General features: G+C 36.1%; 1 protein-coding gene across 1 annotated transcript in view; it reads right to left on the reverse strand.

The window, feature by feature from the left end:
* The window catches only part of LOC139963055 (proteasomal ATPase-associated factor 1-like), a 70827-nt gene extending 46627 nt beyond the window's left edge, over nt 1-24200 (reverse strand). Inside the window, exons 1-10 of the mRNA XM_071963532.1 lie at nt 24083-24200; nt 23945-23985; nt 22934-23037; nt 21177-21266; nt 19565-19663; nt 18232-18382; nt 15680-15877; nt 15024-15115; nt 14181-14296; nt 13164-13246 (exon numbers count right to left, since the gene is read on the reverse strand). Of these exons, the coding sequence (XP_071819633.1) occupies nt 13164-13246; nt 14181-14296; nt 15024-15115; nt 15680-15877; nt 18232-18382; nt 19565-19663; nt 21177-21266; nt 22934-23037; nt 23945-23985; nt 24083-24147 (1039 nt within the window). The 5' untranslated portion in view covers nt 24148-24200. The remainder of the gene's footprint in view (nt 1-13163; nt 13247-14180; nt 14297-15023; nt 15116-15679; nt 15878-18231; nt 18383-19564; nt 19664-21176; nt 21267-22933; nt 23038-23944; nt 23986-24082) is intronic.
* Nucleotide 24201: the final 1 nt, after the last annotated feature.

A 24201-nucleotide genomic window follows, 5' to 3' on the forward strand; every position in this document is an offset into this window, starting at 1 on the left:
GGTAAATGATAGGTTATTAACCTACTGTACCCTCTTGATATTAACAGCAAATCTAAGCTAACAACACAGCTGCTTTGACACTCTCTGTTATTTCACTTTCAGAAATGTGAGCGGTCAGGCTAGTTCAGTGATAAATATCAAGGTTTTCTACCGTACATAGGCAGGAGTGCATATGTCACTAGTTCAAAGTGTTTACATATATACATAGTAGACATTAATACACAATAATGTTGACACACTAATTTACAACATGCATTTCATTGCATGAACAAGCAGTACTGTTATACATAGTAGTGCTATGCTTCCTATAGTTCAAAGATAACAAACAATTGAGCCAATTGTCACATTTAGCAAGGTGGATCCTTGCAAATATGCAATTACCGCAATTACAATAAATTACACTCACCACTGTCAGTCGAAATTATAGATTAAGAAACAAGTCCATTGAACATTTCAAGTAAACTTGTCATATAGTAAGTGTTTCTCAATGCTTGAAGGTCTATGCTAGGGGTATGTGTCGATTTTCTCACTGCTAAAATAGGTCTTTGCTAGGGGTATATATGTGTTGAGTTTCTCCCTGCTAGAATACTGTAGGTCTATACTAGAGGGATATGTCTGTTTTATTCAAAGTTAGAATATGTCTATACTAGGGGAATATGATTGTTTACTCACTAGAATAGGTCTTTACTTATGGTATATGTCTGTTTTCTCACAAGAATAGGTCTATAAGAGTGATAAAGTCTGTTTTCTCACTAGAATAGGCTTATTTTGTGGGTGGTGCGTGCATTACCACCCTGGTAAGTCTTAGTAGACCATGGTTTACAAAAAGCTTTATTTTGTTTCAATTTAAAGAAAAGAAAATGATTTAAATCTGCAATTTTTTAAAGAAAATCAAGAGATTAAATTTATTATTTAGTATCTGTACATTGGTTTAACAAAGCTTTCTTTGTGTCAGTTTGAATACAGAAAAGAACATTCTGCATAAACATTAATGAAATTAATTAAAGCTGCATATCATGCAACCAGCTATGTATGTCCCCCTTCCCCCTGCCATCATTGACCTGCAACTTACAAACTTTCATTTCTTGACAGTGACAGTCAGCATGTCAAGGAATGCCATAGATCATGCAAACATTATGTTGCAGCAAGGAAAAGTATGATGAATTCTGCAGGAAAAACCTGCGGCTAATTATTCGTATGCTGAATAGGAAACAAGAGCAGACATTCCTTACCCTCCCTCCAGGAATGATATTCATCTTTTTCAGAATTCGAAATTAGAACATCAGAGAATGAGAGAGAATCAAAGAGTAATAAGAGAGAGAGAGGCTTTCATGAATGGCCATAGCACTTGGTAAAAAGGTGGGTGACTTCAGCCTACTTCCTGAGGATTTACTCTCAAGAAAAATTATCAAGGGAGGTTGTCAACTTTATGATAACTGATGTCAAAGCAGTAATTCAAAGACAGATTTTAGAGAACCAGAGCTGGGTCACATGTAGATGGGGTGACAAAAAAAAAAATGGGGAAAAAACAAGGGAATATGGACCAAAATACAATAAAGTACATTCGGCTTGTACTTATAAGACAAAGTTAACAATTTCATGCTACTTTAGTGATCATGCAGTACACACACGTAGTAGTAATATTTGTGTGTTTACCATATTAACAAGCAGTGACGCAGTATTTAAACCGTGGTGAAGACGCTAAAATGGTAGAGTTCACACTGCATGTAGGTTGACCTACAACAGACTGGATCAAGCACTCTCAATATTTATTTAAATAGCAACAAAAGAAACAGATTTTTTCTCTTCTTTTGATATACTTTCAAACCATCTGCATTTTTCTAAACTCTGCTGATCAAGCTTCGTTATCAAATTTAAAAAAAAAAAAAAAAAAAAATCAATAACATATTCTAATCTGTTGAATTTCCTTTAGGCATGAATGTCATTAATAATGTGGATCATACAACTCTCACTTTTTCCAATTTCCTTAATTTTAAAAATACCATAACTTATTCACTAATAAGGTCCATTATCTGGTTGAAAAAACAAAAAGCACTTAGTTACAAGTCACATGTTTTTTTTTGTCTTTGCAAGATTATATATAATGTATTCATATTGAATTATATAACTGTTTGTGCCAACTTACAATGGCAACAGAAATAAAAACATTTTGTAAGGTCAGGTTACTGATTGTTTTATTTGTAGGTATAGGACAGGGTACATTTACTATGTAAAGTGTGGTATACAGGACAGGTACATTGCTATGTAAAGTATGGTACGTAGGACAGGTACATTTGCTATGTAAAGTGTACGTAGGACAGGTACATTTGCTATGTAAAGTGTTGTACGTAGGACAGGTACATTTGCTATGTAAAATGTATGTAGGACTGGTACACATGCTATGTAAAGTGTGGTATGTAGGACAGGTACATTTGCTATGTAAAATGTACGTAGGACAGGTACATTTGCTATGTAAAGTGTGGTATGTAGGACAGGTACATTTGCTATGTAAAATTTTCCAGACAAGGCCGGTTGGATAAGAAGTTGATCTTGAGGCCAAATTGAAGTTGAACTCAATCCAAGGGCTGCAAAAGTTTACAATTAAGGATGTACATACCTCCTCATGTAACAAAATGGAAATATTAATATTGCATGGGAAAATGAAAGATCAGAAAAATTCTTCATGTTCATCTGTTATAACATAACCTATACCCAAGGAACAATTATGGTATATATGTAGGCCTTTTCCACTGTATTTCATGTAGAAAAAACACTCATAGAGTTACTGATATCTAGCACACCGAACGGTACTTGCTCGATGATTTCACTAGAGTGTCATTGCCCCAACCAGCCAATAAACGAAAGAGATTTGATGCCAATTTATAGGTCTTCTCAAAATTACACCATAAGTTGTTCCATATGCCCTGCAGAGAGCCACGTTTCCATTCAAATCGTTTTCTTAACAAACATCGAGGCACAAACTGAAAAACAATATTACCAGGGAAGGAAATGAAAAAGGGATTTTTTAAAGAGGTGTTTATTTACCATTCTATTGTGGAACAGCTTTTTGGCCCCTAGTAAGACTCTATTTTCAAGGAGTCATTTACTTCTATAAACTAAGGTTAACATTATGAAGGTCAAAGCTCTTTTTTAGATCATTGCATTTTTATACAACATTCTTGTCCTAATAACTCAAAATATCAAAGTTGATGGAGTTATTTCAACTTTCAAGAACAGGATCCAGAGAGCTAACCTACAGAGGTTTCATCGAGATAAATTGAATGACACGCTCGGACATGAAACTTCCCAAACTTTCATCGGAGTGTTGTAATCTTATTTTGCTTGATTATCCTATTATGTACTCTCTATATCTGCTGCTATTTTTTGAAGGGGGGGTGGGGCAGGGGGTGTTGGAGGTAGAAAGTAGAGATGTTGTATTTAACAAAATATCTCAATGAAAGAGAATCCACAATTTCTCTGATTGAAATAAATCCTGGCAGTTCAAATTAATTCAATGAAACGTTGCAAGTTAATCCCTGAAAAGTACAGTTTCAATTAGTAAACACAGTGTCTATCACTCCTAAGGGAAATATTCCCTATTTCAGAGGGTAAAACCATTATTTCTTGCAATGGATCAATGTTGTTGACTAGCAATGCTTGTCAAAAGACAACCCAAAATGCCTCTGATGGATTGAAAATTCAGAGTGAAAAATTATAACAAACTATAAGAACTGGTAGTAAAGCTAGCTGCCTTCAATGCAAAGCAAACTATTCCCAAAACTCAAATCAGCAATTATTCCGCAGAGGCAGCCCCAACTAAAGGAAACATTATGGTTTGGGAAATGTTTGTTTACACTGAGATGGAAAAATTTAATTATGTTTGACATGAGATCTGGGAAAGACAAGATATCTTCTCTGCTACACATATGTTAAGAATGAGGTGACCGTGTTGCTAGATACATTTCAGATCAGTGCATAACAGAGACATTTAAAGGGTCGAGATAGGAGTAAAGATACAACATGGGGAGAGGGAGGAGGAATGAAAAGAGATGGGTGAGTGAAAGGTGAGGAAGCAAAATTTGAAGGACTAGGATGAGCAGAATGGGGAGTGGAAGGAGGAGGGGTTGGGGGGGGGGGGGAGAGGGAGGATGTTGGGTGGAACTAGGAGGAGCAGAAATATCGGAAGAGGAATTTGAAGTGGGAAGGACCAAGGGATGGAACAGGAGGGGAGACAAACACAGTGGGGGGGGGGGGGGGTTAACACTACAAACTGTACCAAAAAAGGAAAATTTTAGTATACGAATGTAGTTTAAAAAAAGTGGATATGATCGCACCATTTTGCATCCAAGCCCTATGAGAAAAATACAAATTTTCAAAAGGGGAATGGGTGCACCCCCTCCTCCAGGATGGCGATCCACCACTTTGTGCCTGAAAATGGGGACAGAAATTTGACTTTGCCCCCCCCCACACATCAAAAAACCTGGCTACGCCCCTGTACATGTAGATGAGTGAGAGAAGGAAATGGAAAAGGGGAGTATGGGAGGAGAATGAACAGAAAGAGAGGAGAGAGAGACAGAGAGAAGATGAAGAGCAGGAGTGTTATGATCAGTTATGATGAACACTTCTATTAATTATTTTATTAACACTTTCTTTTTTTTATAACAAATTGAAAAGCAACTTTTTCAGTCTACTGCACATGTTTCCAATTAACTAAATTTTTTTCCAACCACTGATCAAAAACACCTGAAGTATTCCGCTATTTTTTTTTTTGTGGACTGCACATAATACTACCTACATATATTGCTGTGAGGAGTTACATTTTTTGCTCTTCATGAGAAATATATGAAACAAAAACAAGATTTATATAGACAACTATGTTCAAGTCTCTATAAATTATTCAAATTTATTTCTTTTGCCACCCTAGCAAACACAGGGAACTTCAAAGAATATTACAGACAGCTGTTAGAGGCAATTGCTTTTATGACTTTCAAATGTACCACTGCCATCACCATGGCAACAATATATCGGTCAGGCAATAAAAATCTATCGTGATCCTCTTCAACTAAATGATTTACTTTCTTTGATATTCAATCGAATTATCAATGACATTTATGAAACTGAGTGCTTTTAGCAATATTCATCATTTATGATATCAATTTCCAATTCACTGTTGCATACTTTAGATGAGACTACATTTAGCTGATAGTAGTCTGAGCCGTAAGTCCTATTTGAGATTCTGGTCGTAATGGTTTTACATTATTATAATCTCTATAGAAGTTTATTTCGGTATATTGTTGTAATTGAGATGACCAGTTTCTGTTGTACACAGAATGCTAAAAGTTCATTGAAGCATTCCTACAATGAGTAAACAATACAGTTCTGTGCATGATTTTAATTATGATAAGCTTGTATGCATGAGTAAACTCCTTAAAAGCTATTTGATACTTCATACATTATAGTTCTGCTACTGAACCAGATGTTCATTTGATGGGAAGAGAAAGTTATGTAATCATTAATTTTAGTTAATTAAGCACAAAGCAACAAAACTTAGCAAGTTTTAACTCGCTCAATTATGATGCAATATAACAATAGGATATGAAACAGCATTATACTTCAATATCCTATCAAATAAAGCCTCAGTAAGATTTTCTAATGAATTATAATTTATGAATATTCATAGAGCTATAGATCAGCCTTTTAAATGAGATTAATAATTTTGAGAAATGGTCACAATCTACCAGAGGGCCAACAGGAGACTTATTTTGCAGTTCATGTATCATTTTTTTTTTTACATAATTTATCCCCTAAGGGTGATAAATATTAACCAGGGCATAATTGCTAAACCACCTGCTATGGATTGCCATACAGACAAGCCATATCCCTGAAATAGAAGACCATTTCACATCTGTCTTTAGTAGCCTTGCTATGAGCTATAAGGAAGACGCAATACTACATTTTAGTGATCATATGTGCCATTTGGTTGTCAAACATATATATTCATAAATAAAGGAAGCCCCTTTCAAAAGTATTACCTTGACAAATCTTTATGCTGCTAGCTGATATCATGGGAGGAGGATAGAAGGAAAGGGGGAAAAACAAGGAAGAAAAAAGATTGTGGGTTTTATTGAAACATAAGAGAGAGGTTCAAAGGCAAAAACTACCTTGGAAAGAATTCACAAGAGGTTGGAAAAATGCAATTTAAAATGATAGAGATATTATAAGGGATGACATGGTATGACTGCGAGGGAGGCCGTCCTAGCAGGTGCACAGCATTGAAAGAAAGTACAATGTTACCTCATACATATGGAACAAGAGCCCAAACGGGCAATAATGTTCCTTGCTTAGTGGAATATTAAAGTGTTGTATGTCATCATCACCCAATATATATCATAGATGCTCAAATAAATGCACAGTATCAAGTTCACACACATAGGCAGGTTCCATAGCTGTCACTCCATGTAGTTAAGTTATCACTATGTCCAAACTTGAGCCGGCAAAAATGTCGGCTGCAAACTATTCGGTCCCAAGAAAATTTCCTGACTATTCCATGACTTTCAAGGATAGAACTGTGAAAAAGGGCCCAGTAAAATCCTGCGCCTAAATGGTCCACAAAATATTTGGCCCAAACAAACTGGCTGAATTAAATAAATATTTGCCCCCTCCCCACAAAAAAATTTGACCCCATGAATGTGGGCCCAAATGGTCCCAAAAATTATGGGCCCAAAGATTGTGTCCCAAAATCCATTTACGGTGAAATAAAATTTTGGCCCACCCCAATAATGGGAAAGGAATTGCTTTGGGCCCAGAGGTCCAAATGTAGCAGCGATTTAACCAACAACTGTATACCAAGTTGGCTACAATTTGACAATAAGGTTGCAGAGTTTTATGTTTGACCCCTAATCTCATAAATATTCAGATTGTCAGCACCAAAAACAATAGAATGTGCCTTCTAACTACAACCACATCTACACAGCAAGTATGGTAAATATCCATGACTCTGTTGTTGAGTTATCTCGTACCTAAGCAAGTGTCACAGACGCACACACTCACATACAAACCTGATTGCACTGGTTGCTTTGCTTCCAGCAAGGAACCAAAAAGGCATTGATGCCTTGCAGAAAAATATAAAATAGATATTAGAAAACCCTGCTGCAGATGATAACATGACCTATGTGATGTACTAAATGAATTATTTGAACATGCCTCCTCATTCCCTCCCTCCCCCCCCCCCCAACATGCACTACCCCTCTTGTCCCTATAATTCTTTACCATATCTATCTGATACATTTGCATATACTTGCTAGGCCAAAGGATGATCTAAACGAACACCAGGAACGACCTCCCTTGAAGGTACTTTGCGTTTGTCTACTCTGATATGGATATGGAGTCAACAAAGAAGCATCTTTCTTGGTTACTACTTAGTAATCTTTCATATACATCAAGAAAAATCCTCTCAAACAGATGTGTTTGTCACGTGTTTGTCACAGGTGTGTTTGTCAAAACCAGCTGAACTTTATTTTGCAACCTTTTGGCATAAACCAAATGACTTCAATTTGATTTGATTTTTTTTTTAAACCTTTTCCTTCGAGAAAACCTTTTGTTTTGCTCTGTGACCTCTACAGATATGAAATCTGCTGCTTAAAACTGTTCAAAACCAGAATGTCAATTGAACCTTTCTCCTCTCTAGCGGTAGCGAGAATTGTTTACTATTCCAGGCAAACATATATGCTAATATTAATAAAGAGCTATTCCGCCAGCTGGCTTTGTTGACATAAAATTATGACCTTTAAGTACTGCAAAACAAATGCTTAGAATTTTAGTTATTAATTAAAGCAGAAAAGCAACAAATATGTATTAAAAAAAAACAGCAAACAGCTGAGTACACAAAGTTTGGCAGCTGAGTGAATGAATCTAAAATATGACATCCATAGAAGTAGGTTGGTTGGTTACCTGCTAGGTATCAAAGGTGCATCACCTGACATTATGGAGGCGATGTAGAACAAATGGGGTGCAGGGTCAGACAGGGCAGGCGGGACAAGGGATATGTACAGGTTTTACCAGAGGGACATGCTCAAGGCATGGCAGGTTCTTTTAAATCTTAATTCTCCAACTGAATGAAGGAGAGAAAAAAAACAATTGCTGACTTCTTGGCTTTCTCTTGTCATCTGCTTTGTTACTTTGGGATAAATCCATTTACTGTCTTGTTCTCTTTGCTGTTCAGTGTGATGGTTCACTTCTTTAATCTTTTATTGTTGATACTCCACTCTTTGCTGTTGTCTTACCACATTTCATTTGCCATTTTGTTAAATGTGATATCCCACTTTGTTGCCATTTGTTAATTGTGATATCCCACTTCGCTGCTGGTTTGTTCACTGTGATACACCACTTCTTTGCTAATTTATTCATTGTGATATCCCACTTCATTGCCATTTTGTTAATAGTGATATCCCACTATGCTGCTGTATTGTTAATTGTGATATCCCTCTTTGCTGCTGTTTTGATAATTGTGATACACCAATTCTTTGCTATTTTATTAAAATTGATACACCACTTCTTTGCTATTTTATTCGTTGCGATACCACACTTCGTTGCCATTATGTTAATTGTGATATCCAACTACTCTGCTGTATTATTAATGTTGATGTCCTACTTTGCTGCAGTTTTGTTCATTGTGTTACACCACTTCTTTGCTATTTTATTCAAAATGATACACCACTCCTTGCTATTTTATTCATTGAGATATCCCACTTCAGTGCCATTTTGTTAATTGTGATATCTCACTTCGCTGCTGCTTTGTTCACTGTGATACACCACTTCCTTGCTAATTTATTCATTGTGATACACCACTTCTTTGCTATTTTATTAAAATTGATACACCACTTCTTTGCTATTTTATTCATTGCGATACCACACTTCGTTGCCATTTTGTTAATGTTGTTATCCCACTTCTTTGCTATTTTATTCATTGAGATATCCCACTTCTTTGCTATTTTACTCATTGAGATATCACACTTCTTTGCTATTTTATTCATTGTGTTATCCCACTTCTTGGCTGTGATGTACATTGTGATGCCCATATCTTTCATCTTTGTTCAAAGTTATCTCCAAGTTCTTTGATGAGTTCAACCCGTTTAAGAATAACGGGAACCTAAAATCCTTAAACCTGTCACCTCATCAGAACTTTTATGTTCTCAACAAAGAACAGTTGTTCAGATGATTAAAAACAACAAAAAAACTGAACCTTTATCATTTGTTCAATCTTCAATCTGTAAGATAACTTCTGATAGAAATATGCAATATTCATGAAACCCCTGCTTTGGTGTTTTTTTTCCACGAATAACTTATCCATGTGTTGTTGGGAGGCAAATTTATATTTGATCCAGCTGTGAAATCATAAATTTTACAGCTCTCAGTAGGATGCAGATGTCATCAAAATTAATTTGTGAAATTTCCATAAAAACACTTGATTAAAACTAATACCATTACCATATATTACAAGTCAAGGACATATGAAATTATGGTGAACAGTAACAACAAGCCTACAAAATCCAGTAAAAGAATAATTTTGTAAGCTGATCACTGTAGTGAGTTGAAGAGCTCTCACTGTATTAACAAACACCAATTCATAACGACCTTTACATATATTGATAACAAATCTATAACACAATGTTACAACCATAGTGATAACACAGTTACGGCACAGCTTATATCAGCTTTCTCTTGAAAGATAAGAAGATAAAACAACAAGAGAAAAAAAAGAGAAATTAAATGGTGATTTCAAGATGAAACAGAAAGTATCAGTTTTGGATATATGCTCTAATATTGCAGAAAGATAAACTTTGTTATTAATTTTGAAAAAACAATTTACTTCATTTTCAAAAATTTTGGCAATTTAAAGAAAAGAGTAGAGTTTGTTGCTTTGTAAGAAATGTCATCAAGTACTTGAGTGAGTGAAATACCAGCAATTTTTAGTTTGTCTCTGTATAAAATATGTAAACCAGAAGATGATCAGAAGAAGAGCCGCACCACACATAGTTAGAACTGCATAGTATGAACGGACACATAGTTAGAAGAGCTACACCACACAAGCCATGTTCATATTTGAGAATGCAAGGACCTGATCCCAGAAGGGTTATCAAAGTTCTGCATAGTATGAACGGACACATAGTTAGAAGAGCTACACCACACAAGCCATGTTCATATTTGAGAATGCAAGGACCTGATCTCAGATGGGCTTTCAACTGCATAGTATGAACGGACAACACATAGTTAGAAGAGCTACACCACACAAGCCATGTACATATTTGAGAATGCAAGGACCTGATCCCAGAAGGGTTATCTACTGCATAGTATGAACGGACACATAGTTAGATGAGCTACACCACACAAGCCATGTTCATATTTGAGAATGCAAGGACCTGATCCCAGAAGGGTTTTCAACTGCATAGTATGAACAGACACATAGTTAGAAGAGCTACACCACACAAGCCATGTTCATATTTGAGAATGCAAGGACCTGATCTCAGATGGGCTTTCAACTGCATAGTATGAACGGACAACACATAGTTAGAAGAGCTACACCACACAAGCCATGTACATATTTGAGAATGCAAGGACCTGATCCCAGAAGGGTTATCTACTGCATAGTATGAACGGACACATAGTTAGATGAGCTACACCACACAAGCCATGTTCATATTTGAGAATGCAAGGACCTGATCCCAGAAGGGTTTTCAACTGCATAGTATGAACAGACACATAGTTAGAAGAGCTACACCACACAAGCCATGTTCATATTTGAGAATGCAAGGACCTGATCCCAGAAGGGTTATCTACTGCATAGTATGAACAGACACATAGTTAATAGAAGAGCTACACCACACAAGCCATATTCATATTTGAGAATGCAAGGACCTGATCCCAGAAGGGTTATCTACTGCATAGTATGAACAGACACATAGTTAGAAATCAGATCCTCCAGTTGAGGATAACTGAACACAAAGCATGCTTGGGAATCACAGTACCATTTGACATAACTTAGTCTCTTGTTGGATCACAAATAAGCCTACATCTGTGGTCACTTGAAGGGAAACAGAATTATGTTCAGTCCTTTAAAGGTTTGTATCACACAATGCCAAAACAACAAATATACAAACTAAATTGGTTAGACCAACAAATCTTGCTAATTGAAGAGTCTAAACAGATAATCTTGTTTGTCCATGGGACAGCTATCCGTACAATATCTCAGAGATCCTGTAAGTCAACAATTCATTTACTTTTGTTGACATCTTTACAAACTTGCAAACGATGCAACTTCCTCAGGCTTCCTGCATCTCAGCAAGAAACAGACAAAAATATCTATTGCATTTGTTGGCAGATAAATTTTCATGACACAGAACAACATAACCCTGTTGTTATTAACAGCAAATTAAGCAATCACCTCCAATCTGTTGAAGTACTTCTCATTTCTCACTTCTTAATTCAATTTATGGAACAGCATTTCTATGTGTTAATATGCAGGATTTCTTAGTTCATAACAAATGACTTCAGACCATCAACGTTAATAAAAATCAAGGAAACCTAAAACAGCGAGTGGTAGTCCATGCGTGCTGTAATTAACACTTCATCTGTGTGACAAATCCCAAAGGAATGCCATGAACTTTATGAAAAAACGTAATGTAATGTTTATAACCTTCCTATGTGGTGTCACTTTATGTAACGCTGATTTAAAATCACAGGATAACATTTGATTAGCTTGTCAAGAAGCATCTCCAAGTTCAGGGACAAACAAATTTGTAGTTTCAATTTCACAGCTTCCTTCAATGGATTTTGAAAAATTCTAAAGTGAATTGGAGTGAATTGGAGTGAATTGGAGTGTTAGCTCAGTGGTTATTGCCAGTGCCTTCCAATCATAAGGTCCCCAGTTCGAGTCACCCCAAGATTAATGTATGTCGTCCAGTTACAGAGTTGCTGACAATTGACAATTCATAATCATGGACGTTAAATATGAATGTAAGAGACTGACTTCGATCAGCTTGCAGCTTTGATAAGCCAATGATGTCTTCTTTGCTAGTTCCTGCTTGCAGGAGGATCTAAAATACAATACAATTGCTTCCTCGAAGTACTATGGGTGTAAATGACTCCCTCAAGAATTTTGATGCCAGTATATTGGTCTTGGTATTGTAATTCTGTCGTTCTCAGACACTGGGGGTGGGGGGTGGGGTAAGAGGTGCGGGTGGGGGAAAGGTGTATGGCTCGCAATAGTTTTCACACTGCGATGGTGTTGCCACGGGCGATTATTTCAGTCCCACTGGATATAGGTCTGACTTCTCAACCCTCAAACCAAATCAGTGTCATGGTCCCTGAACCAGATTGTGAAACTGGAACTCTTTCAGAAGTGAAGTACTTCCATTCCATAGCCGAAGGAATAATGTCAGATACCACTTACACAAGTAACTGGTGATAAAGCAAGGATGATCACTACACATAGCAGGTGGTGGGCAATGACGTAGGGCAGCTGGATGAGGAATCATGCATAGCGCAGGTATACTAAAGCTTACATAACTAAATAACAAGTATACTTTGTCAACAGTTTGCCACAGACGATAAAAGATGTTGAAATATGTGTTGATGTTTCTATTTAGTAGTGGCTTGAGGAGGGAAATGGCGATCAAAATGCCATTCCTATTCTTTGGTACATTTCAACATTTCTATGCAACACTTAAATATTTTAATAAAGCAGTTTAATATCTTTATTATTCAAGTACCTTTTCAAAATCATAGCAAAACTGTTGCATGTATGGCAAAGATTTCCAAGTGCCTATTGCAATATGCTATGATGAGAAAGTGTCAGGGAGAATAACATTTTGTGGCATTAGCACCCCATTCCTTGGTTTTTTATCAATCTATAATGCTTGGTAATTTGTGAACACAAGCAGACAGTTGTTGTAAATCACTGTCATGAAGAGATATTACTGCAATGAATCATTCAATTAAATGTCTGAAGAAAATGATGGATTTACTGTTACTTTTAGAAAGTTCTGTTTCAGGAGGAAGATGTAGCATCCACTGGCTAGAGCCTCTGTGAGTAATATAGCCAATTTCCTTGTCTTGTGCAATGGTCTGTTTGTAATGTCTGGGCGTAATAAGTGTCATAAACTCACCCGATCCAGCCACGAATCCTTCCCGGAATGGTTGTATGCATAGGACTGGTGAGGCTGACACGTGGATGACTAGAGCAGCAGAACTGTAGACAAATATCAAAAGGGATGAAAGAATTTAAAAATAAACATGTCAATATATCAATCTAGGCAAGATGTGAATTAATCCAGGAAAAAAAAATATAAAATAAGAAAAATCACACAGCCCTATAAAAGAAGGAATGAAAAAAAGAAAAAAAATGCAAATTAGACAGGGCTCTGGAGCGAAAAAAGTGCCGTAACAATTTACAATCACACTCCAAACACAGTACAGCTAATTTTCAGGAGATATTTGAGTGAAGAAATAAAGTATTGACTGCTCTCCAAATTAATTATATCAAAGTTCCAATGCAGAGTGACTTTGACCATGTTCTGATAGCAATTACATTTTGCCTCATTGTAGGTGAGATTCCTGTCAACCCTTTGTTATAACTGATACTAATTCCTCATGAGTTTGGCATGTTCACATACTAAGACATTATGGCCAATTTTATCCTAGCTTATAATGTTTATCATGCAATAGACAATTTTTGTGTCATTTTTTGGTGTGTCTTTTGATACTGCATCACTATCCCCTAAGTTTGATGTTTGTAAATGTTTAAATAATGCAATCTACAGACATTTTAATGTTCATATTTTTATATGTTTTGCCATTTTTCAGGGTCTTTTTTTACACCTACACAAATACTTCATCATAGCTGACATCACACACCTTGGATTCCTTAAATCAACCAGACAAATACTGCCATCATATAATCAAGAAATAATTACAAGTCTTTGAGTTGAGAGCAGAATTATTTCCTTAAATCAACAAGATTAATACTGCCATCATATAAACAAGAAATATTTACAAGTTCTTAACTTGAGAGCAGAATATTCAAAAGTAAGATTTTTAATGTTCATATCTTTACTCATTTTGTCATTTTTTTGGGTCATTATTTACACCTACACTGCTACTCCATCATAGCTGCCATCACGTACCTTGGATTCCTTAAATCAACCAGATGAATACTGCCATCCTGGTTACCTCCTACAACCTTCTGAGATGAAACAAACCCACAGCAGTTAAATGCAGATGATGTCTGAACTCTGAACACCTGCAAAAATAACAAAATCAGTCACAGGTGAAAGTCTCTTGCATTCAACTGAGAAAGTATGTCTCCCATGGAACATGTTCTCCCACCACCTCCACGCCCATTTGCAACCCCCACCTCAATACTTCAGGCTTTGTCTGTTGGGATTTATCTGCCTGCACCAGTCAAGAAAACAGCCTACTTTGAACAACTGCAAATTTACTTCGATTTATAATCTGTAAATTTAGTAAACCTCCATACTCAAAAATCTTCTTACAAATTCAATTTCTTGAAACTTTTCTTTCTAGAATTTTCAGTTCTTGCAGAAAAAAGAACTTGCTAAGATACCCCGAGATAGATGCACATGCCAGGTTAATAGACTAGCACAGATTCTACATTTCGTCTGTCACAGGAAAGTTGGTTTGCCTTTATGTGTGCAATAACTCCAAAAAATAACTCCAAAAACACCAAAGGCATCCAAATTATATTTTTCTCTCCTCTCCTATCACAGACTTACGGTCACCTTTTCATTTCAACAATCCTAAGAACCTGATAAACATCAAGGGCTGGAATCAACCTTGACAAGATTAGCACAAAGACAGGAGATTTCAAATAAGCCCATAGGATGCTGTGCTGTCTGTTACTCTGGTCTCATGCGTGTGAGGTGAACAGACTGATCCCACTAAACAGCCTATTTCTTACTTTTTCTTTTGCTATTTTTGATGGGAGGTGGAAAGGACCGATAGTTTACCTCTTTGCGGCTACGTAGTCCCACACCTCTCAATGTTCCATCTTCGACAGCTAACAACAGTAATTTACCCTCTGTTCCAACTTCACGCTCACCTAGCAGCAGAACGTAAATAAGATATATTTTATGAGTTGTCTAGATGAGAGCAAGAATTGAAATATTCAAAGTAAGTCTCAAACATTGGATATTGTTACATTCAATATCCCTGTCTTGCAATGAATGAAGACCAACCCCCATCCCATCCCACCGCTTCCCTCACTTACTTAAAACTACACCTTAGTACTTTTCCCAATTAAGTTGTTTTTAAGCAAGGAAGAATTTAAAAATGAGTAATGTCCACAAAAATTCCTAGAAGAGAGTGACTTTTCATTTAATTTCTATGAGAAAACATCAACTTTAGAACTGACCCAGAATAGGCAACCTCGATTTGGCATGCATTAAACAACCCTGTTAAGTTGGTGGCAGTATGTAAAAACATGTACAAGCAAGAGGAAGCCTGAAACAAAAGAGCAAACTCAATGCTAAGAGTGTATGAACAACTGAACATTTTCACAGCTGCAATTCCTGCCAAGATGTCTTCAGCAATGACAGAAGCATGGACAATGGAATATAACACTGATATAGAAAGTATATTACTGCTTTGTTTTCTTGTCATATACCTGCTGGTTTATCAGGAATGCCCAAGTTCACAGAGTTGTCCGAGACACCAACAGAACAGCCATTTATGGGGGCACCGTCTCCTTTAAAGATAATCTCCAAACACTTCCCTTCGCCACAATCCCAGAGCCTTGCAGTGCCATCTCGTGAGCAGGATACTATGTTGCGCCCTCTGTCGATTACGTCCGTTCCGAGAATCCCTATCAGAAGGATTGAAAAAATGCTGGAAACTAAATAAGCTAATGGTACATCATCAAACAAAAAGGGCAACATTTATCGCTCGCGGCTAGACGAACCCTAGAATCATCCACAAGGCAAGCCAGGTCCAGAGCCATGTAATGGCTGCAAATATACCATTAAAAGGTTGATAATTATTTAGTAGATGTTAGTATCTCACTCCATGGAGAGTTCTATTCAAAGCTGCATATATCTTAACTTTACATCTTGTGGAATCTTTATAACAGCTTTTCAAGAAGCGGGTAGATATGATTCGGGTTTTCTTGTCAATGAAGTAACCATCCTCCTGCATTACCAGAGGTCAATAGCAGGTCAAATGTTCTTCAAATTTTTAGCAGAGCATCCCAACTGACAAAGTTTGCAACACAAGGGCCCAGTCTTTAAATTGCTGAAAGTGTCAGTCACCCTCGACCTTTTGTATCTCCAGATCTGTGTAAGCTATACCAAAAGTGTCTTGTCTCATGTGATGACTGTGCATTTGTAGCTGTTTTGCCATCGGCTGATACGCCCTCTATTTTCGGCCGAATCGTCACGAAAATGTTTTTTCCCGGAAGAGAGAAAAATCGTAGAAGAAACGTTTCCTTCATTTTAGTAGATATGTTTCTTTGGATTTACTTACACTCGCTGACTTGCTAGCACTGAATTGGGTGAGTTCAATATTTATCTCTTTCGCTTCCTGGAAACATTCATTAAGACGACAAGTTTAACAGTACAAACTTTACAGTCTCTTCTTTTAATTTTTTTCTTTCATTTTGTAGCTTTTCAACTACTCAGGTCTTTAGTTACCAATTTTTATCATATACTATTTATTGAGCTATTGTAATGTTTGACAGCAGCATATAGCTTTTGGTTTCTATAGCCTGACCTTATGGCAAAATTCCTCTTGACAGACTAAAGTAATTTCAGACACAAATTCGGAGGCACTTTTACCTAATTTGGTGGATGAAGCACACATCTTCTCTTAAATGTCTCCAAGCATAGCTAGTGGAGAATGTAAAACAAAACGGAGTTGCCAGTTTCTGTGTGATGCAATCTGCCAAAATGGTAGCCAAACAGGGTAAAATAATGCCAGATATGAATTTTATGACAATTGACCCTGTTAATGTGTAGGAATTCATTGCAATTGGGGGGTCCCTTAACTGAACATTAGAGAGTGAAATGTGGTAAAACATTGCCAATGTTTTCACCAACCCATAGCCCTACATGCATGTCTTGAGACGGATTGAACAGCATGTAATGGTTGAAATCAATGTTTTTGAAATCAAGGATTTTACCAATTCTCAGATAATATTTTCTGAAATTTTGTAGGCCTTCAACAAAATGCCAGAAAACACCAAAATGCTGTTGGGTTGTACCAGTTCATTTCCCTCCGGCCAAGGAAACTCGAAAAAAAAAATACAAATTTGTCATTGTTGGCATTATAAATGCCATACTGTCAACCCTGATGTGAAAGAAGAACGTTGCTCATCCAAAGAAATGTTGACTGACAAGTTAATTGCTGAACAAGGAATTACTGACACCATTGACTGAGGCAATTTTGTAACAGGCTGTGCTAATGTGCAAGTGATACCCATATATAGCAAGCAGTGGTTGACAGATTCCTTACCAGATATTTATAACATGCACTTTTGAACTGAAAATATTGCCAGTGGGTTGGAGAGAACTCTTTAATCACTAACTTCTATTTGTCCTCATTGATCTAGTAGGTAAACCTTTACATTGCTCAATTTGTCCTTAAAGGTAGTCAGTTAAGGCCCCAAACTATAGAACTCTATAATTGCTAGAAGTTTTCAAAAAGTATTTTTCCTGGAGGTCTTTACTCTCCAAATTGTGCTCAGACATTGTTAAGGAACACACAAGATGACTGAATGTCCCAGTGAGGAAAGTTTCCTCAATGGTTGTAATAAAACCAGTTTAAGAATTTTGACCAAGGTGACCATATTTGAACGTCTAGCATATTTTGGGCCAATACAGCATACCTTTAAGTTATTCTGTCTGGTTTGGTATTGTCGTTGTAACCAAAAATCTGTACATGAAAGGTTTGTGATAAAAAATGCTTTATATAACTTCCAGCTAAAATACCTTGCAAAATACCTGTTTCAAGTGTTACACTGTGCATAATAAAAGTACAAGCACAGCCGCAGTTTGAGATTCTGCAGCATTGAAACAGATCTAGCATAAATGATACTAGAGTAACATCATCACATCTTCTCATATTTTGCATATTGAATTCAATTCAAACTGTAGTTCTGTTTGATAGAACTTATTTTCACTAAACATGTTTCAGTATTTAAAGGCATTTCTGATATTACAATACCTCCTTCATGTCCTCTCATGGTCTGTGGGCAACTTCCATCCTCAACAGACCAGATTTTCAGCTGTGTATCTAACCCACCACTGAGAATCACCACACCAGATGGGAAAAACTGGCAAGTATTGACATCACCAGCATGACCTTCCAATTTCCTCTGAAAAGGTAAATCCAAAGAAAAATACAAAGGTATTCAAAATACCACATGGATAATAGAAATGATTTAATGTTGGTTTGTCTTGTTTTGTTTTCAAGGTAATATGAGGTTGGTATTGGTGATACTAAGACTTTTGCTACAATTTCTCCACCAAGTGAAGGTTAGTGAACAAGTAATTAGGAATTTGATTTGATTTTCTGCATTTTATCACCATAGAAATATTTCACCACATTAAAAGTGTAGATTTGAAAACAAATCTAAAATTTGAATAATTTTTCCTATAATTTCCTTTCTGTAGTTGAAGAGAAACTTACTTTTCAAGCTAAAGACCTGCCTTTGTCAATTATGAAGGCATGTTTGGTTCAAGCAGCATGGAAACATTCAGCAAAGCTACTTTCAGTCAAAGAAGTTCAAATGTTTTGCTGAAAAACAGAGGAGTTTCCTCACCGATGTGGCCAAACATTTACCAGCTAAACAACAGCTTCAAACAACAGATGTTCAGAACAGGCGAGCGTATTGTGCAGATAGTCATAATTTATGATCAGCTTTCACTTGTTTTAACTAAAGTCTACTTCACATTTTTGCTTTTACAACCATATTTCCTACCATATACTTGAAGTATCTTATAAAACTAATTTTATACAGGTATAGATTAAGTTGTTGTTTGTTGTTTCGTTTATTTCTGCCATTAAAATCACAATGAAGTACATTTCTTAATACATAGTTATAGCAATGAGACAGTAGGACTTTTTGAGTCTGGTCCCTTACAAAGTCAAACCAGAAAAAGAAATTTTATATAGAGAAAAGAAAACAAACACAATAAAACACATAGGAAACATACACATAGGGGTTTCAAAGAACTGGGTAATAAAACAGCAGTGCAATGCTCATAACAAGGCAGAACTATACGAAAACTATTCGTTGAGTAGATAATGTTTCAGATGTCTTTAAGTGAGAACGAAAATTTTGAAGGAGTTGTCAGAATTGTTATAAATATGGGATTTTTAAAAAAAAAAAAAAAAAAATTTTTATAATAAATATGGGAAAAAATTGATTACTTGTCCTCATGGAGTTATGTTGAGAAAGAAAGATAGAGCTATGAAAATCTATACCCTTTATAGGCAAGACAGTTACAAGAAGACAATGGTACTCAGTGTTGTGATATGTGTGCATGGTACTTACCCTGACTGTTCCATTGTTTGTCTGCCAGACTTGAAGAAGACCATCAGAACCAGCAGATACTCCTAATTCACCTCCAGGTGAAATGCTGAGGCTTTCAATCTAAGGAATTGAAAGGTGTTTAGATTGAAATATATAGCAAGGCCTTCAAATGCGAAATCGATTATACTTCAAAACTTACAACCTGTGAAATCAAAAGGTGATCGAATTTAAAATAAGACAATGACAGATACAGAAGACATTCTACTTGTGTATAGTTTGCTGGGATAATATATTGTTATAAGCTGTAACGATATACTAACAATGTAACCAATGTTCCTTACACCTGACTAGAGAATAGAGATGACTAGATTTACATATTCATATCGATATAGAACAATGGAGACTTTAGCAATTAAGCAGACACCAACTTTGTTGCTTTAATGAAGCTAAAGGGGATATTTAACAACAATGAGTTTAGAAATGTCTGATATGAACTGGAAGTAACCTCAAACCACAGCACTATAATAAACTTCATACATAAACTCATAAACTTCATACATAAACTTCATAAACTCCATCTCAGCATCATTAGGATATTATTACTGTATATTTAATCCTTACGTATATACTGTATTATATATATTTGTACATTTTTCTTTTCTTTTCTCACAGGGAGTTTCCTACCTTGTAAAGTCTTTATAAGACTTTATAGGATACTTCCTTTCCCACTGTACACAATTGGCGATAAAACAAATAAATGAATATATAGTTGATGCAAAACAGAGGATTAGAGATATAATGTGATGAATAACTATTATAGGTAATACATGAATGTTACTAGGAAGTTAAAGCCTCATTATGCATTCCACTAAAACCAAAACCTAATCAATCCTAAAACATGGTCCTTTATTGGTACTATTTATAGTAAATAAAACACAATCACAACAATGGAATTGCTTGCCAATATTCTGGCCCATTGCCAGAGATTGTGAGCATTGAAAAATTCGAACATAAACACTCTGTTCTGTGTTTGTAAACAAAAGTAGCAGTTGAAGCAAGATGCATGAGCAAATGTCATGACCTCCATAGGTAATATTGATATATATATCCTACACATTGTACATGTATTCAACAACTAGACTGGAGAATATTTGTTAAATGTGTCCTTTCAAACTGCTACTGTACCAAACATTAGCTTAGAGAGAGAGAGAGAGACAGACAGCCATTACTTCATGGTGCTAGACATAGCTATTATATAAGATATGTACTTTAATCATAGAATACTTCCATGCCGCAGGTATGAATGGGAGGGGTCAAAACATCTACCCAAGGATGTGCCTGATTAATGCTTTGGACTGTTATGTACACAAACACAGAATGTTTATGTTTGATGTTGTCATTCACTTGTTCTCTGCAAATGAGACAAAGTTTAGGGGAGAAAAGTACATAAGGATTTTGTGATTATTTCCTACACAATAGTAACAAAAAGGAATGCTTAGACTGTCAAAGATTGAATCACAAATGAGGCTTTAAATATTGAGAGAACAAATCAAAATGCATATAGCAATCAAAATATTTTTTTATTTAATAAATAAACTGTTATTAATATACATTACCAAACAATGTTACTTACACTTTTGCTATGGATGGAGCTAAGCGTAGCTGTTGGAGAAGTAAACTTTGTTTTCAAATCCTTGTCCTTAAAAGTTAACTCCAAGCTTTTCTGTAACAAAACAAAAAAAATGTCTGAAAGTAGTCTTCATAAATATGAAGTTCTCAAATTGTTTCCCAAACAGTCATGACCAGTCACAGCTTTCATTGACAATAATAAACTAATGAAAGAGGGTTCTGATATCTAGACAAAGAAGCAAGAATTACCACCAGAGTGCAACTGTGCATATAGCCTTTTCCTGGTTGGTTACTATGGAGCTACAGTATTCGTGGCTCAAAGGGTACAAATTCAAAGCTGTATTTAACAATCCAGTCCACTCATTTATTTAATTATGTGTGGAAATTAAGTGTAGGGATGCACCGGATCCAAATTTTTGGATCCGGCCGGAACTGGATTTTGCCGGATAGTACATGAAATCCGGCCAGATAAAATCCAGCCGGAACCGGAATTTTTCATTACACAAAAGAAAATCATTAATAAGAAGTAGAAGTATGAAACAAGGAGTATTAGTTTGGTTGGTTTTTAGAAACAGTGGGTCAGACCATTGAGAAAATTAAATTAAATATGTTAAACCTAATTTTTCCTTACTTTGAATGTTTTTATTAATTTTTGGAAATAGTTTACTTTGATATAAGTTAATACCAACACCTTTTTAAGGAATAATTCAGGCCAGATTTTGAAAAAGATCCGGCCAGATTTTGAAAAATATCTGGCCGGAACCGGATAATTGCTCACTATCCGGCCGGATACTCCGGCCGGACCGGATATCCGGTTCATCCCTAATTAAGTGCACCTAAACTAGGCTTATTTTTATTCATCAGAATCCTTAAACTCCTAAACTATTGTGTAAGAGAAAATCTAAGCATGATTTCTAAGCACAAATAAACAATGAAACAAAGTTCTTTATCTACACATGGCACAGTTATGGTGTAATGCAAATATTTGTTTAGTAGAAGACAGCATGACTAGCAAACCAACAGGGATAAAGTATACATCAAAGGAGGACATTTGTTAGTCATCATTGAAACAAAGTACTTGGTAACAGATATTATGAAAAACTGACAGCCTTAACAAGTAAGATATGGACCTAGAGGCAGTTACCATGGTAATTTTTGCTTCAGCAATTGTAAAGTTATTGACTTGGGTGGATTTATCAAATAAAGACATGACAAGTCTCTGACTTCAACACATATATATTTACAAGGAATAACATAAATAAACGAGCACGGAAACACAACTTAGAGACATCAGGTAGGAATGTGGAGTGAAGGCACACGCCTCGTGTACTGTAATATATATCACTTGTTGGAGACCTCTGATTGGTCTATTCGAATAACATGTACACTTCACGTTTTCATAATGTTATGTAACACATCACATTACATCCCTCTTTTTCACTATAGGACACTTATTAAATACTAAGGGCTTAATAAACAAATTCCACCTTGTAAACGTATTCATAAATCTAATAACTTTCTTGGATTCACTCTACGTCCTGATTGTGTATAATAGTATTCAGCCCCATCTCCACTTTCAGGGTCTTGAGTACTTGGAGTAGTATCATCTAAAAGTAGAGATCTGGAACCCCTTGATCATCTGATGTATGTCCACTAACATCAGGTTCTCTGAATGTGACATTTCTCTCCCCTTCTTTAATATTCCGTTTATTTCGGATGGTCCCATAATATATGAAGCTCATCTTTGCAGTAAAACCATACCTGAGTTATATCGCTGACAGCAAAGCCTTCTGATGCAGTAAGAATGGGCAAACCTTCATCATTAAGACCATGTGACCTTAGTTCACCACTGATGGATGTTTCCCCTAAGGAAAACAATTAAGTTATATTACACATGGGTAATCTTTGAAAGGATTTAAAAAAATCTTGACAAACTATTGATGAAATCAGGAAAGCACTACAGTATAGTCCTACAAATATCAAAAAGAACTGTGTGAAATTTAGATCTGAAAGAAAACATTATCACTATGCTAAATTACCATCATAGGATATTACTCACGACTATGCCTAAAGCCCTCAGGCTCGGATTATATTTTTGGTGCTGGAAATAGCCCTCCCCCCCCCACCCCTCTGCTCAAACAACATATACATTGGCCTTCTTCCATGAATTGTTTTTATTTTATTTAATTAATTTAGCCTACGTAAAATCCTTAGTTTTGGGGAATAGCAATTTTGCCAAGCGAAAACCCTAGCCAAATTGGAAAAATTGCTACATTATTAACAAATTTAAAGAAAACATTTCAAGCTAATTGATTTCCAATCATTGGACACCATTTGAAATAATGGGCATACATCAACCTACAGAAGTTAGGTTTAATAAATTTCATACTCATAGCCTCACCTTACATTAGGCCTAACTCTTTTACTTATCCTGGCAAGATGAAACAGGTGCCAGGAAAGTGAGACAACAGATCGAATTTTCAGGCAGCCACATACTAGGCTAGGCCTAAATATTTTTGACTAGTGTTGGGTCTGACTTTTGGATCGAGTCTCTTATTTCTCTGGTTGGATTGTTCCATTTATTTATCATGCACAGGCCTAGGGGAACTTTACAGCAACAAAGTCGTTTGTCATTCTCAAATTATTTTGAGTAAGTGTAGGCTAGGTAGTAGGTGTGCCAATGATTTTATAGAAATTAGGACTATGCTAGGCCTAACAGTTACTAACAGTAAACGAGTAGTGTAGCTAGAGTAGGCCTAGGCTAGGCCCTACCGATATTCTTGTAGGATATCCAAGCTCGACCTTCGTTATCCCTAAAGACAAGAGAAAATGACAAAGATTAGAGGATAATAATAAAATGCATTAAATACAATTATTTAACGACAGTTGTACTCGGATTTTTAGTCTTACTTGAGAATTTTTGACCAATCATTCTGGATAAACAGCTTCCCACGATTTACTGCAGCAGAAGACATTTCTAGGGCACAGCGGTGACCAGGGCAGTGAGATATTAGCCAAGGTGCGTTGAA

Source organism: Apostichopus japonicus, chromosome 21 (genome assembly GCF_037975245.1).
Source record: "Apostichopus japonicus isolate 1M-3 chromosome 21, ASM3797524v1, whole genome shotgun sequence".
NCBI classification, from domain to species: domain Eukaryota; kingdom Metazoa; phylum Echinodermata; class Holothuroidea; order Aspidochirotida; family Stichopodidae; genus Apostichopus; species Apostichopus japonicus.